At 51.4% G+C, this 16,202-nt stretch overlaps 1 protein-coding gene across 1 annotated transcript in view; it reads left to right on the top strand.

Moving 5' to 3' along the window:
* The window catches only part of LOC135811436 (solute carrier family 38 member 10-like), a 28,723-nt gene extending 13,726 nt beyond the window's left edge, over window positions 1-14,997 (top strand). The window contains exons 9-12 of the mRNA XM_065324673.1: window positions 9,747-9,829; window positions 10,011-10,125; window positions 10,431-10,549; window positions 11,164-14,997. Coding sequence (XP_065180745.1) covers window positions 9,747-9,829; window positions 10,011-10,125; window positions 10,431-10,549; window positions 11,164-13,554 — 2,708 coding nt within the window. The 3' untranslated portion in view covers window positions 13,555-14,997. The remainder of the gene's footprint in view (window positions 1-9,746; window positions 9,830-10,010; window positions 10,126-10,430; window positions 10,550-11,163) is intronic.
* Window positions 14,998-16,202: the final 1,205 nt, after the last annotated feature.

Raw genomic sequence — 16,202 nt, 5'->3', positions numbered from 1 at the left:
CTGCTGCTGCTGCTGCTTGACGTAACCTGTGGAGATGGCGCTCTTCCTCTGACCCAGCTCTTGCTCTGCTTGCATCCACTGCTGGCAATTCTACTGGTGCAGACATAGCCTGCCGTGCCGTGGTGGATGGTGGGTCCTCTGCTGCTGCTGCTGGGCGTTTACCGGTCGGCTGTTCGAGCGGTGGTCTCATCGGGTTCTGAGGGGCGTGCGACTGTTCTTGTCCCATTTTGCTGGATGCTGTTTCACAGTCGCGATGCTTTCAGCCGCAGCGTCAGACCCAAACCTCACCATCAAGTCAAGTGCTCTGTGTTGAGCTGTTCTCCTGTGTAGCAGCTGGTACTCCGCTGTAAGCTCCTTTTTTTGCCCAGGCTCTCTTGTTTTGCTGGGCTAGGCGAAAGTGTTTTTTCACCTGCGTGTGCTAGAAGTGTCACCAATGGTGATGTAGATCAAATCACCAGCTATTGCTACCACCTAGTCATCAGCCACCTGCCATGTAGTCACCAGGCATCCACCAGCTATTACCACCACACCAACCATTCACCAGCTATTGCCACCATGTAGTCACCAACCACTCGCCAGCTAATACTACCACCTACCACCAACCATTCACCAGCTATTACCACCACCTAGTCACAAACCATTCACCAGCTAATACTACCACCTAGTCACCAAGCATTCACCAGCTAATACTACCACCTACCACCTACCACCAACCATTCACCAGCTATTACCACCACCTAGTCACCAACCATTCACCAGCTATTGCATGTAGTCACCAACCATTCGCCAGCTAATACTACCACCTACCACCAACCATTCACCAGCTATTACCACCATGTAGTCACCAACCATTCACCAGCTATTGCCACCACCTAGTCACCAACCATTCACCAGCTAATACTACCACCTACCACCAACCATTCACCAGCTATTGCCACCATGTAGTCACCAACCATTCACCAGCTATTGCCACCACCTAGTCACCAAGCATTCACCAGCTATTGCCACCATGTAGTCACCAACCATTCACCAGCTATTACCACCACCTAGTCACCAAGCATTCACCAGCTATTACCACCACCTAGTCGCCAGGCATTCACCAACTTCATCCACAATGTGTCACTCATTAGCTGCATTCCCATCTTCATTGCAAAATATGTGCCATGTTTGTTTACTGCTCGTGGCGACTTTGCCACCAGCAGCGCAGTCGCCACTGCCACTTCCTGTCTGTTGTGTTGTAGTATCTGCTGGAACCGCGGAGATGTCTACCTATTGTGCTCGATACTTCTAAGTTTGTGTCAGCCCCCACTTTCCATCAAGTTGCCATCATCATCATTTCTTTTTTTGTGTGGTCAAATTGAATGCTAGACCCTCCGCGCCTTGTCATCCTGCGCAGTAGAGATGCACACCACACAGGCTGATAGAGATGCACACCACACAGGCTGATGTACAGTACTGGCCAATGAAATCCAGTCGCGTCGCTCAAGTTGGCGCCTTGCACCATTTCGCAGCCCAGTGCTCGCAGGTCTGCGGCTGCGCAATGCCCGGCGTGTACAGTCAGACCTCGCGTATGCGGTCCTCTTTTATACGGATCCCTCGCCATCCGGAAGAAAATCGCTGGTTACCGATTTACAGCATATATCATGCATACATACAGTATGCGTGTTCGATTATCCGGTTCCCTCGTCTATCCGGATATTTTTTGTGGAAAACGGATGTGTGCGGTTATGCGAGATCTGACTGTACTTGAGTGACATGACTGGATTTCGTTGAGCAGCGCTGCACATGTAGATGATTTGGCAGTGACAGTGTTTCACCACACTGCTTTCAGCGTATGGCCTGGCCTCTCGCGTCACAGCGCAGCTTTTCTGTGCTGTTTTGTGCTGTGCTGTGCTGTGCTCTGCTTTGAGTGAAAAAAATGCCGCCCCACAACACCACTTTTGAGCACGGTATCTCCACAACCGTTGCAGCTACCCTAGATACAAGTGGTCTTATAGTAGAGTGCAATGCTGTCGTCATACCCCACATGCAATGTTGTTTGCTTGTTTGTTTTATGGTAAACAAACAAACATCAATGCAATCCCCTATGTAATGGGTGAGCTGGATGGGCCATCCCGGCGTATGCGCTATTCAACGCAGCAGTGTTGTCGATTGTGAGAGAATCGCGGTGCAAGCTGCTGCTTCCCTCCGTTTGGCCACCGCGTGACCCCTCCAGGAGCTCAGGAAACATCCCAACTGGGCAGCAGTCTTGTGACCTGTGATATTTGCTTTGCTTAGATTGCTTGGGGAGGCATTTCAATGGTGGATTTGGAATCACCCGAGTGGTCAACCCACGGCAGGCCATGTCAGCCCATGTCAGCCAGTGTGCACACTCGTTATAATACAGGTCTCTTCTTCTATTTCCAGTTCTTGAAACGGCCAAGTATGAATGCTAGAGTCGTAACTAAAAATAAGAATCTGATGATCTGGTGATGATGTCGCGTCGCTAATAGTTATAATCACGGGGGGGGGGGGGGCTATTTGCATGTGTGTGTGTGTGTGTGTGTGTGTGTGTGTGTGTGTGTGTGTGTGTGTGTGTGTGTGTCAGCAATATATGTGCTTAGTAAGGCCTGCCCGGCTCTAGGCGGTGGCCTCGGAGCATTATAAACGGGCAAAGAACTGGATGAAGAAAGAGTGGTTGGACCACGTTGGGAAATACCTAGTGTGGTTGACTGGTTTATGAGCCAGCACGGACTAGAAGTGGACAAGACAAGTTACAGAGTGCTAAAGAGTTAGCATAGGCTAGTACGGACTAGAAGTGGACAAGACAAGTTACAGAGTGCTATAAAGAGTTAGCATATGCTTCACGGACAGTTGTGCAGTATTGCTCGACGGTTCCATGTCTTGAATGAAGCCCTCCAGTAGGCACTAGACGTATTCAACATTAGTTGGAGTTCCGACTTGTGTCCGTGTCCATGTGTGTGTAAGCGTATGTGTGTAAGTGTGTGTGTGTGTGTGTGTGTGTGTGTGTGTGTGTGTGTGTGTGCGTGTGTGTGTGTGTGTGTGTGTGCAACTATTTAGATTTGCTTGTGTGTGGGTGTGACCGGTTAGCGACTATACCGCTGTTTCACGCTCCTCCTGAACAGGTGTGTGACCCTCAGCAGCCTCTGGGATGCGTTCCAATTGTTTTAGTTTAGAACCGGAGCCAATTGATTGTCTCTGTTGCCGTTGCCTGCGTCGGTTTGGGAGAGGTGGCTTTACTTCATCCTGGGAAGTAGATAATGGTGGACTGTAGTCGGACTGGTCGGGTACTTGCTCCCGTATGCCGTCCGCGTGCTGATCAGGTTCTGGAATGGTTCTTCTGGCGAAATCATCTAGAGGGTCGCGTGTGTTCTGATCCAGTTCGTAGTTCGCCTTGCGCATGCTTTCGATGTTCGCTGCCGTGTGTACTGTTGACTTGGCGTCTGCTGTCGGTGGTGATGTGTCCGCTTGTTCTGTGCGAGTGACCGTCACTCTCGGTGTAGAGCTGCTCTGCCCTCCTTTCCTACAGCAACAGCAGAAGAGGCGTGAAACCCTTGTCCAGCGCGACCTGCTTTCCTTGCTTTCACTAGCTTGACCGTTGCCCTCTGTGGTTCTCTTCACCAGGGCTTTATACCCACCGGGGTTTTCTGAATCTTCTTGCGGTGTAGCCTTTCGCAGTGCTGCAATTGCCGCCTCATCCCGCTGCTGCCACGGCTGCTGCTGGTGTTGCTGCTGCCACTGTGGATAATACCGTTCCCGCCGCAACTGGTACTGCTGCTGCTTGTGGCGTTGCTCCTTCCACCATTGTTGCCGCTGCTGCTGTTGCTGTTGCTGCTGTTGCTGTTCTGTGGCAGTACGTTGAGTGGATGATGTGCTCACACCATCCTGCTCTGCTGCTCCGGCCGGTTGTCGGGGTGCTGCGGATGGCTGCCTGTGGCCTGCGGATGAGTATTGGCGTTTGCCAGAGCGAGGAGGGAATCTTTTGTCGGTCATGTCCACATAGTAGTCCTCCCGAGAGCCACGATAGTCTTGCTCTGGGTATTCACGCCCCTCCACCGGCACTGGGTACTCATCTTCTGTGCTTGTCGTCGGGCTTGACATGATGACGAAACTAATCCAGCGAAGACACTTCGTTACATGTACAGCAAACACTGACAACTACACGAACACTTTGCTCCAGTGGACGACTTGCGAATGCTTGTTGCTGGGTGGATGAGTTCTGCTTTGTATACTGTGCTTCACCTGGCGTGGCGAAATTCTGGCGCAAGCGTCTCACCCACCATAGCAGCAGGCTTGCTGTTTCTGTCACGGAATGCAGTGGCATAATCGCTATCCTGGACACCGCGCCTGTTGTGCGTGTGGTATTGTCGAGATAGCGCGGTCGAAGTGGCATTCTGACAAGGAACTAGATACACAATGTTGCAGGGCGACATGGTCATGCACACGTCTTCAGGACACCTTGTTTAGCGTATGTGCAGGTTCTAGGTTGGCAGAACGCCAACCGCACCGCACAGCTAGCTACAGTGCTCTCATGGCAATCTCGCAGGCGTTCCTCCAAAAGCTCGCACTTCCTTTTCGGATCGGAGGTGGGCCATGTGCCTGTCAGTATGTCCCGTGTAAACCTTTTTTTCTCATGGGTGTCCATGTTGACATGTGTATTGTGTACATGTGTATCCCTGTTGACATGAGCATGTTGTGCAAAGTGTCCCTGTTGTTATGTGTATGTTGTGCATGGGCGACCAATGGCGTTGATTTACTGTTGCACCCCCTGTTGCATGGGCTACACAATCATGAGTCGTACGTGCTGCTTTCCAGGATCAAACTTCACCCTCCCCTGCAGAGGCGTCACAGGGCAGTGAGGAGTGGTACGATCGGGGGTGCGGGTGTCCCCCTGGGGAGGGGAGGGAGGAGGGGAGGGTGCGGGGTGTCCGGAGTGCGGGGGTAGGGGAGGGTGCGGGGTGTCCGGAGTGCGGGGGGGGGGGGGGGGGGGGGGGAGGGGGTGCCCGGGGAAAAATCGGATTTCTCGGCCAACAGGGCACGTTTTAGTGCTCCACGGGCACTCTGGGCGGACAATCCTGGACGAAAAGTGGTGTGACCAATATGGTCATACTGGTCTTAACGTGTGTGACATCCCTACCCTGAATGATGATCGTTTCACGGACTCCTGAGCAGTTTTGTTTTGTCTGCGACCGGATAGGCATCACATGCAAGCAGCTTAGTGGTGTGACCGGTTAGAATGGAAGCTCCTGATAGCCCCCGGGGACTAGAACCTCTGCAGGCATTTGTTACAAAGAAACATGGGACGAGTCACTCTGACACTCTGGCACACAGCAACACAGTCTCAATCACTTTTTGTCGTTTTTTTTTCCCGTTTTCTTTTTTTCTTTCTGGTCTTTTGAATCTGTGCTCTAATCCGTTTTTGTTTGGGACTATGATAGCTAGTTGTGACAAGGGGAAACTAGGGCAAATAAGTATTCTGCGGTCAATTTCTAGCAGAGACGTTGATGGCAAGCATCACTGAATAAAGAAAATATCTGCACTGGGAAAGGCTCAAAAGGTCTGTAGCGACGTGAAGAACACCAACGTCAAATGCATATGTTTCCTTAGAGTACGTTTACACAATTAGCAATGTGCTCGTGGCCGGAGTGATTTATTGGGTTTTCTGTCTGTGCCTGGTTCTTTCTGTCTGGTTTTCGTGACTGGTGATAGCAGAAGTGCTGTTGTTGTCTTCGTGATCTGTGAACTGACTTGCTGGTGGGACGATTGGTTGAACAGTGGAATTGCCTCTCTACTCGCTTGCCTCTCTACTCGCTTGCCTCTCTGCTCGCTTGCCTCTCTGCTCGCTTGTTTCCTTGCACATCACTAGCTTATCTGCTGTGTGGAGTCGCACCCACTGCTGTGGTCAGTCTCGGATTGCAGCTGCTCATAGGTACGCTGCAGCTCCTTGCTGCGCTCGCGCGCCACGCACCGTTTCACTCTGGCATGCCGCTTCCTGATCGGGGTCGGTGCCGGCGTTGTTTGCGCTGGTTTGGTTGGTGTCCTTGGCTGCCTGATTTGATGTGCCGTCGCGTCAGTGTGATCGGCTGCATTTGTGATTGGCTCGTGTGTGTCAGAAGTAGGCCGCACTGATATGGCGTGAACAGAACCACCAGGCTGTTGGTCGGAGAGTTCGTCATCATCGTGTGTAGCTGTGCTCCTCCCCTTGGTCTTCCTCTCCGTTGCTCTTGCCTGCTTGTGTTCACTGCCGATCATCCGCCGCTGCTGCTCAGCTTCAGTTGCTCCAGTGTGTCTCTGCTTGTGGCTTTCCAGCTCTGTCTCTTCCATGCTCTTCTCCGCTAGACCATTGCCGTGGGATTGTGCGTTATGCCCTGTTAACGCTGGTCGTTTGCTGCGGTGTACGCTGTGGTGTAGGCCCCGCCATCGGCCTCGTTTAGGCTTCCGCTGCTTTCTCCTCTTGCCATCTGTGGCGAATGTGGCTGCTTCCGCTGAAGAACACGCACTGCTGCTGCTGCTGATGTTACGCGTGTACTGGTGCGACTTTCCCATGTACGGCAGCATGCCAGTGGAACCGACATGGCTCAGTTCCCGGACTTTTGTAATGGAGTTTCGCAATCTGGAGGTCCGTCGAGAAGGGCTGGATGCTGCTTGTGCTGCGCTGTCGGATTGGCTGGCTTCCTGCTGTTGTTCTGGGTCGTGCGACGAGGACGAATCAGTCCCTGTGTCAGAGTGCATTCGGCTGAGCGTGCGTTTGCAGAATGTCGTGAATGCATTGTAGATGGACCGCCGCTTCTGCTTTGCGACGGGTTTACTGGCAGTCGGCGGCACTTCATGTTCGGAGCTTGTAGTGACGTCTTCCACCACTTCCCTCTGCTGTTTCGGTGTGTGTTCCGAAGCTCTGCACTGTGTTTCTACAAAGTTGTAACCGACAATGACTGAAGGACGTTCTAAGGCGTTGTCGTCGGACTCGTCCTTATCGGACGACCGCGGTGACTGTGTACCTTCTTCTGTTTTGCTCAGCCGTGAAGGGGCACTTAGTACTCTGCTACGTGCTGAATCAGTCATCCTGCACACTGCGCGTTTTGTTGACGTCTTGTCTTGTCCGCATGTTTTCCACTGCTTGGTTGTTGCTTGTTTGCTGTTGCTGTTGCTGTTGCTGTTGCTGCTGTGTAGACCGCTCTCAGAGTCAGATCCAGGCTCACTGCTGCTGCTGCTATCTGGCTTTTCGAACTTCCTGCGTCGAGAAGCAGTTGCTGGTTTTTTGTTATCCGCTCCAGAGGTGCGCCGTGTGCTGCACACTACCCGGCTTTTCTGCTTTCTTTCTTTTGTTCTCTCGGTGTCGGCTTTGCCTGTCTTGCTCTTGGGTTTCTTGTAGAGACGATGAGTGAGTGCGGATGTGTTCAGTGTGCGAGTGTGTTCGATGAACGGTGTGTAGACAAGCGGCTGGGAGATGCTGGTCAGCAGGCGTGCTGGATATCGGAACGGTCGCACCAACGGCGGCTGTGATTGGTCAGGTGGCCGGTACGCTGCCGGCCAGGCGGCGAGTTGTCTGATGCGTGTGTAGTCGAGTCGGTCTCTCAGCGTGGGTAGCGTCTGACTTGGCTGAATGTTTTCCTTGCTGTGTGCAGTCTCAGGCACCTCTCTGCTCATATTCTCATCGTTTTTGTTGTTGTTGTTGTTGTTGAACTCTACACTCATGGCCATGGGTATACCCTGCTCCTCACTTTGCAGTACTTGTGATGTCTTCACCTCTGTTCTCTGCTTCAATTCCGAGCTCCTCTTGCCTTCCTGCTGCCGCCGCTCTTGTTGCCGTTTTTGTCTCTCTTGCACCACCTCTTGCTGTTTTTTCTTAACTGCCACTTGCGCGAGCCTCTCGACGCTAGTGATGGCCTGCGAGCAGGTCTTGCCGAGGGCTTTCTCTGCGTCCGGCACCGCAGACCGCTGGATGTGTTCACAGCGCTCCACTAGCTTTGCCACCCAAGTGAACATGGTCGGGTTGATGAGCCAGTCCAGCCGACGCGCTTGCCGCGACTGCTCCCGCCAGCCGAGAAGCGTTTCAACGAGCATGGAGTCGGGCTGCTCCAGCACTTTCTCCACCAGCTCTGCGTCGCCGAGCCGCAGAATCTCGTTCAGATACGGTGACATTGGGGAGCGTTCCTGGTCCTGCCAAGACCCCATCGCCTCTCTCTGCAGTACAGACACCACACGCTTCTCACCAGGTGTTTAGATTTTTGTGTGTTTTATGGAGGATTTTCACTTTTATCAGCGTGGCACACAGCACGAACTTCCTATTGGAAATGGGGACGAATACAAGTTGAAACAATTGCCTTGTTCAGTGCAATGGCCGCAATGGCCGCAATGGCTAACTAAATTACTTACAGCAGTGACAGTACTTGTACTGGTTGCACAGCTAGTATACAAGAGCATTCACTACGCAAACACTCACTACTTAGCTACTGTCACTACTACTACTACTACTACTGCAGTGACATCATAGTGACATCATAATGACATCATGATGACTTCATCATAGTCTTCCTCACAACAGTACTACATGTATCTATACGCACAGGGAGAATAAACGCCTAAAGCAGCACTCGCTCGACGAGAACTACACCATCTGCGCGCATCAACAATGAAGGCTACGTGAACTGGGCAGCACTGTGAACATTGGGTTATGTAGGTGTGTACTGTTTGTGTAAGTTCCGTTGCTTCCAAATGTAGAGGAAAGTGTTGCCACTGTGTTACTTGCTCGTGTGACATATTCGTCATGATTGTCTATATGGAGAGCGTGAGATTAGCAGCTATGCAGCACTGCGCACACAAGTTAGTCATTGCTGGTGTCAACTGTGTCACTGTGGATCGGTCGTTAGGGCTGTAAGCTGTGTCACTGTGTTAAGTATCGTGCAGTCATTGGTGCTGTACACTGTGTGGCTGTGTAAAGTATTATGGAGGCATAGACTGTCTCACTGTGTGTAGTAGTATTGTGCAGCCATAGGTGCTGTAAACTGTGTCTCTGTGTAGAGTCTAGTGCAGCATGTCACTGTCTGCCAGTGTGCTCTGTGCTAACTAAGTGTTGTTGTCACTGCAGTGATGATGTCATGTACATAGTGTATCGTCTAGTCGTATACCAGGTCACATTAGGCCGGGTCACATGATCGGTTTACTGGAGAAATGTGTCACGTGACGTGGTAGTCTTCATGCGCGTGAGACGCATGTACACACATGCTATGATTTTGAGAGGTGGGTCACAATTGGTGGTTTAGTGTGAATTCAGCACCCAGCGCTTTCCCCTTTGCACGTGCTTCGATGTAGTGGTAAACTTGGCGCGGAGGCCCTAGCACCTGACCCTGCTGATATGGCCAAACTCATAGCTGTGTAACCTTTCCTCAAAATGTCTACTGTTCTAGCAACAACTTGTGTTCATGATTCCTGCTGCTCAGATGCTGCTGTTGTGTTAGCAGAATGTGCTTCAACCTAGAACGCCAGAAATACAAGAATTACTTTGAAGTGTACATGGGCCCTTGTGCTTGGTGGTTGCCATGGGAATGAAGCTCTGAGCAGCGACCTAATCCCGAGTTATTTGTATGATCCGTGTGTGCGTACATGTTTTCTTCTGATTCTGTGCCATGTCTCCCATGGCATGTGCACGGCAGAGAGAGGTTTGAAGTCTGGCTATGTATGCTTGTGTGGGCTTATCCGTCAAAGTCTTCTTCCTGTTCTTGTTGGCGTTGTTGTTGGTTTTGCAGCGTTTGCTCTGTCCGTGGTTATCGGCTACCCAATGATGGTTTTCCCGTGTCGGCTCAGTATCAACTCCTTGTTCTCCCCAGAGGTGGGTGATGCTGGCATAAGTAGGGTGTGTTGACTTGGTATGAATGCTGTACAGGATGAGAGCAAGATGTTTCATGATTCCTTTCATGCTTTTCATACCGTGTAGCCTTGATCTGGCGTGTGTGTGTCGGAATTCATTAGTATTTATCTTGTGCGTGTGTGCGTGTGTGTGTATGTTCTAGGCGAGCGGCGAGAACATCCCTGGTGGTGCTCTGATGATTCCACCGCTGCGGTTCCGTGCTATCACCCTGTCCATCGTCGGTGGCACTCTGACTGTCGCTGTTCTCATTCCCAATGGTTAGTCTGAGAGTGTGTTGCTGGTGTTACTGAACCCCTACACAGGAATTAGTGTTAATGGTCAGCAAGTTGCCTTCACACAGGTTCTAATGTATAACGTCAGTATGTGGACTGATTACAAGCTTCTGGAAATTGATCCTCTTCTGCTGTGACAGTGACAGTGACAGTGCCGTCCTCACATTCAGTCTTACTGTGTGTATGGTGTTTTCAAAATCTTTCTTGCTCCTGCTCCTGGTGTTGCTCCTGCTGTTGTTGTGGTCATTGACGGGTGTCGACGGCGTTTTTCTCTGTGTTTTGTATTTCAGTTGAGTTTATCTTGCAGCTAAGCGGCTGTGTAATGGGTTCTCTGATCTGCTACGTCTTTCCCGGCCTCATGTTCCTTCGCTTGTGTTCGGCAACTGATCCGGACAAGTGGAAAGGATTGGTAAGTCAATAACATCTTTCTCTCTATCTCTCTCTATCTATAATTATATCTATCTCTCTATCAATCTCTATCTCTGTCTCTTTCTCTGTCTCTGTCTCTGTGTGTGTGTCTGTCTCTGTGTGTGTGTGTCTGTCTCTGTGTGTGTGTCTGTGTGTGTGTGTGTGTGTGTGTGTGTGTGTGTGTGTGTGTGTGTGTGTGTGTGTGTGTGTCTGTCTGTCTCTCTTTCTGTCTGTCTGTCTCTTTCTCTTTCTCTCTTGCAATCATCTTCAATTACTTGGAAGCTTTCCTTTGACAACGGTCTGTAACGATGTGACAAGATTTTGGAAATCCATGTGCATAGACAATATTTGACTTTGCAATAATTATTGTCTTGCTCTGTACGTGTACCCAATTGTGCACGTGTGTGTGTGTGTGTGTGTGTGTGTGTGTGTGTGTGTGTGTGTTTGTGTTTGTGTGTGCATGTGTAATTGCACGCATGGATGCATTGAGATGTGTGTCTGGTCACGTTTGTACGTGTTGTGTACGGTTGCTTGTCCACTGTGTTGTGCAGGCTAATTCCTTGTTTGTCTGTCCGTCTTTCCTCTGCCCCCGCTGCTGCTGCTGCTGCTGCTTAGTTTGTGGCGTGCATCGGCTCTGTCATGCTACTCGTCTGCACCATGACTGTGGTCACTACGGTGCCCGGGAGCCACAATCACCCGAAGGCGTTCCGCCCGGAGCTTCGCCGTCCCTCAGCCGAGCCGCCGATCGGTGACGCCTCTCAGTCGCGTAGCAAGGAAGGCGGTGACGGCGGTGGCGGCAAGTTACCTCTGCTGCAGCCACCGGACGATGTCGCGCAGGCTGGCCGAGTCAATCTGAGTGCGTTCAAGTGCCCGCCGGAGATGAACACTGAGGAATGCGAGGTGCTGCGTGCAAAGAAATCTCGTGAGCAGTCCAACGTCGGTGGTGACCAGCAGCAAGCCCTACCGCCGGCTAACAAAGACAATGTCAACCTGGAGCAACCGCAACACAATGGCGAGGAGACTCTGGACAAGGGAGGTGGTAAGAATGCCGATGGCGGTGTCCAGCCGCCGCTAGCAGATCCTGGCTCTAAGGAGGGTGGCAAGATGGATGCTAACGATGCACCAGTCCCGCCGCTACCAAAGGCCGATGATGCTGATGCAGCTGGAGCTGGAGCAGCAGTGGATAATCCCGATGGCAGAGGAGCCAGTATAACAGCCGCACAAGCAGCTCGTGATCACGCCGATGCAGCCGAGGCTGGTGACGCAGCGGCGGCAGCGGGTGCTGGAGCAGAGGTGGACCTGGGTGGTGACGGTGGTGATGACAGTGATCCGCAGAATCGCCATCGCCTGCGCACTCTGCAGGCACTGGCCGTCACACCCGTAGACACGCCACCGCTGAGTACCACACAGCAAGCCAAGCTGCGTCACTCTCTCGGTGATGGCGTGCGCGCAGCAGGTGGAGGAGAGGGCAGCCATCGTGCTGCTGGGCAAGACGATAATCGGCTGAATGTAGACAGTGCTCGGCAATTGGACACTGGGCGACATGTTGGAAAGAGTGTGCACCAGGACTCTAAGCGAGGCATTGACACTGTACATCATCGAGATGGAGGAAATGGAGGGGAAGTTGTACCAAGACAACAACAACAACAACAACAACAACAACAACAACAACAACAGCAGCAATCCAACAACAACAAAGTTAGGGCTGGGGAAGACAACGTTGGTAACCGACAACCTGTTGCGGTGGCCGACAAGAAACATTCCCCAGTTGATTCGGGCAAGGCCGACCGGCTGCGGACTTTTGTCGACGACGAAGGTAGAAACAATGATCATAGCATAGGTCATGGCGCTCAACTCAATGTACAAGAGCATAACAACCAAAAACAACATGAAGTGCAACAGCCGCAGCAGCAGCAGCAACCACAGCAGCAACCACAGCAGCAACAGTCACAGCAACAACAACAACAACCTCCGCAACAACAACCGCAGCCTCAGCAACAACAACCGCAGCAGCAACAACAGCAACACCAACATGAGCCTCAACAGCAACAGCAACAGGAGCACCTAGAGCAGAATCCAGGCCAGCAGGAGCAGCAGCAGCAGCAGCAGCAACAACAAGAGCAGGTGCCGAATGAAGCAGCCAAGAACAATCGTGAGCTGAAGACCATTCCGAAACTGCAAGCAGCAGGCCCTAAGGTGTCAGCAGAGGAGAAACGTCCGCCGCAGCAGGATCGACTCGACTCCACTTCTCGTGATGAGGGACCACGACCTGTCAAACTTGTTCCTGATGAATCTCACAGCAAGAAAGTTGCCGTTGCCCTGCAGGGGAATGAGAAAAAACCTGTTGTCCATGAAGGTGATCATGCCGAGCTCGCTGATGGTGATTCCAAACTTGGAAAGGCAAGCACACCAGCTCTGGATGCACCTCCTGAAGATCGCAACATGCAGGCACCAGCAGCAGCAGCAGCAGGCACAACGGATAGCACTCCAGAAGGACACCCCGTTGGCAGCGAAGCAGCAGAGGCGCATACCGCCGAGCCTGCACCCGCACAGGTTGTGCATAACGACCGCCGGGGCTTGAACTTGAGGACGTCTGATCTCAGCGGAAGTTCGAGTAGGCGAGCCAAGAAGTCGGTGGTCTACAGCAAGGGGGAGTCGCATGCTATGGGCAGTAATGCTACAGATAGTCATGTTGTGAACCATACGCACGCACCTCATCCCACAGCCCCTGCTGTCAAGGTGCCGAGTGCCACTACTGTCAAAGAATCCAGTACTGCTGCTGCTGCTGCTGCTGCTAAACCAGGAGCAAGGGTGCATGCAGTAGCGTCAATGACCACTGCACACCTGCCAGTTTCGGTGACGTATGTAGGTGACAAAGCTGAGGGTACTGCACCACATTCGACTTCACGCAAGCTTGGTGGGGCCGAGCGTTCTCATTCTGCCTCTGAAATGCAGCACCAAGTGTCCCCCTCGAACAGAACTCGCTTCTTGCGGCCTGTTGGGTGAAGGCCTTATCTGTGTTGCAGTGTTGGATTTGTAATTGCTGCAGCTGTGTTGCCAGCCATGCGGCCAACACGCCAGATTAGCATACTTTTTTAAAAGTGCCTATGTGCAAGCTCATCTGTCAGCTTGTAAAGTCTGGGCCGCCCGTCAGAAGACAAACAACCTTGTGCTACTATTTAGAGCTAGTGCTCATCCACTGGTTGACGCACGGTGTTGGTAGCTCGCACTTATCGTGACTTATCGTCTACGTGCAGAGTTCGTTGCTCGTGTCGTCCTAGTTGACTATCAGTCTCTTGTAGGGTGACCGTGAGCCATTGGCCTCTAGGCCATCATCTCAACCCAGGGCTTCCAGTGCATTTCCGTTCAGAGCAACGGTTAATGTACCTAACAGTGGCACCGTGTAAGATGCTGCAGTTATCATACCCGGGTGTTTTCTCCGCAAGACTGTAAGATTAACAGTGTCCCACGTGGCGATCCACTGCGCAGTCATGTCAACAACGCCATACCATGATGGATTGACATGCAGCACCCGCCTCCTGCCCCCGATATGATCCTGGATTATCTATTTCCAACTTGAACAAGTCGCCGTATACTCTCCCTTGTATCTCCTGTTGCATTGGGGGCCAGGTATGCGCTGTGTTCCACGGAACTTGCAAAGGTGGCTGGCCACCGTTTACAAGATATTGAAATAGCCAGCGCTCTTTGATGTCATGGACGTCTTTCTCCCATGTTTTTTCCCTTGAAAGGTTTCTTCCTAGTTATTATTGTAGTTCAGTTTCTTACTCTTCCTGCCGACCATCTTGGCTCTCTCTCTCTTCGTTTCGGAATCCTAAAACCACTCACTCTCCTAGGGTCCAGCTATCTTCTTCTTCGTCTTTTTATTACCGTAATAACGCACATATAAGCACATGCGCTTATAAGTGAATTTTTTTTGCTACGAATCCAAATTTCGAAAATGTTTCACCTAAACGCGCATGCCAGCGTCTTTGTGTTTGACTAGGTCTTGTAAGTTGTAGTGTAAGTAATTAGTTTCATGGTTCCTGTAGGCTGTTTTTCAGACGTTTATCTGTGATTGTGTCACAATGAGAATTTTGGCAGTGCTTCTTCGCCTATAAGAGCATGCGCTTATAAGTAAGAGTGCGCTTATATCCGAATACACACACACTTGAGAGGGACAAAAAGCGTTTCTTCTGTAACTCTGAGTTTCACGGTTTTAACCGATCATCAGACAGCAACTCGACTACAATTTTCAGAAGATAAGATTGATATAGGCTGCAAGCTTGGATCATAGCACGAATGGATGATCCGGGCTGATAGTGCATGCGCCTATATGTGCGTTACTACGGCACCTAGTTTGAAGTGATAGCGTGTCGCTATGCTTTTCTAATACAGCACCAAGTTTTTGTTTACAACTGCTTTCCATCAGCTGTGACTGTTACTATGTACTAAAGGGGTGTTTTAACTTTTGGGAGTCGAGTGACGCAAGAAATCCTCACTTCTGGATTCAGTTATGTGAGCAATTGTGTGTGTGCCTACATGCATGCATGCATGCCGCGCTCTGCGTGTTCCTCTGTGACTTGTGCGCATGCGGTTAGGTGTGGTGTGATTCAAGCGGCCATGTCTGCTGCATGCTACCGACGCTTACTCCCTGCTCCGTACAGTCATTGTGGACTGTCAAGTGTAGCACATGCACTGTCACTGCCAGTAGTGCCCTGGAAGACCTGCAGGTGCAGCAGCAGCAGCTGATGTTAGCAGGTTATAGTGATTATGAATCTGTTGTTGCTGGTGAGTGGTGTGTGTGTGCGTGCGTGTATTTGTGTGTGTGTGTGTGTGTGTGTGTGTGTGTGTGTGTGTGTGTGTGTGTGTGTGTGTGTGTGCGCGCGCGTGTGTGTGTGTGATGTGTGTGCGTGTGCATGAAACACGCTATTCGCTATCATCGCTTCTGGGATGGGCAGGTCTGAGTTGTGTTTGGGGGGGGGGGGGGGGGGGGTGGCAGTGATGAATGGCCCTAGTGATGATGGTGTTGTTGTTGCTGTTGGTGGTGGCACTGGCACAGCCGTTGGTCGTGTTTATATTTCGGTAGTACATGTACACCGACTCGGAAGAACTCTCCCATGCAATCGGCCTCTCCAAATGGAAACACTTGACTACAATCGTCAGGTAATTTCATTTCAACAAATTGTGGGTGTGTCCCCAATAACTTGCGACAGGGTCACATCATTTCGTTCATGCAATGATGCATGCCGGATCAAAATGAATGAAGACAGTGCTGCGAAAATTGCGATTTCTTCCTCTTCCAAAACGGTGTAAAAGTTGCGAAAATAGGCATGACATGACATGTCGACATGCGACCAGGCCAGAGCCCTATACCCTAGTGGTGGCGACCAGGGACGGGGCCGGGGGGGGGGGGGGGGGGCGGGGGTGTTATGGCCCGGTACCGTTAACGTTCCTCATGGATTCCTCGGAGGTGCTTCATTCCTTTCTTGCCAGTGTTGGCAGAGTATGAAAGGTCCACCTTCCCCCCTCCAAAATATCTTCCTGCAGTCCACTTCACAATAGAGCGAGGATTAGGAGTTATGAAAACGAGAATCAAGTCCGAGGTGATGCTTTCAATGGGAAGATTCTCTGTCGCATCCACTGCCTCATCTCGC

Source organism: Sycon ciliatum, chromosome 3, assembly GCF_964019385.1.
Source record: "Sycon ciliatum chromosome 3, ocSycCili1.1, whole genome shotgun sequence".
Classification (NCBI taxonomy): domain Eukaryota; kingdom Metazoa; phylum Porifera; class Calcarea; order Leucosolenida; family Sycettidae; genus Sycon; species Sycon ciliatum.
Note: the sequence above shows the minus strand (reverse complement) of the source record. Positions and strands in the feature narration are given on the sequence as shown.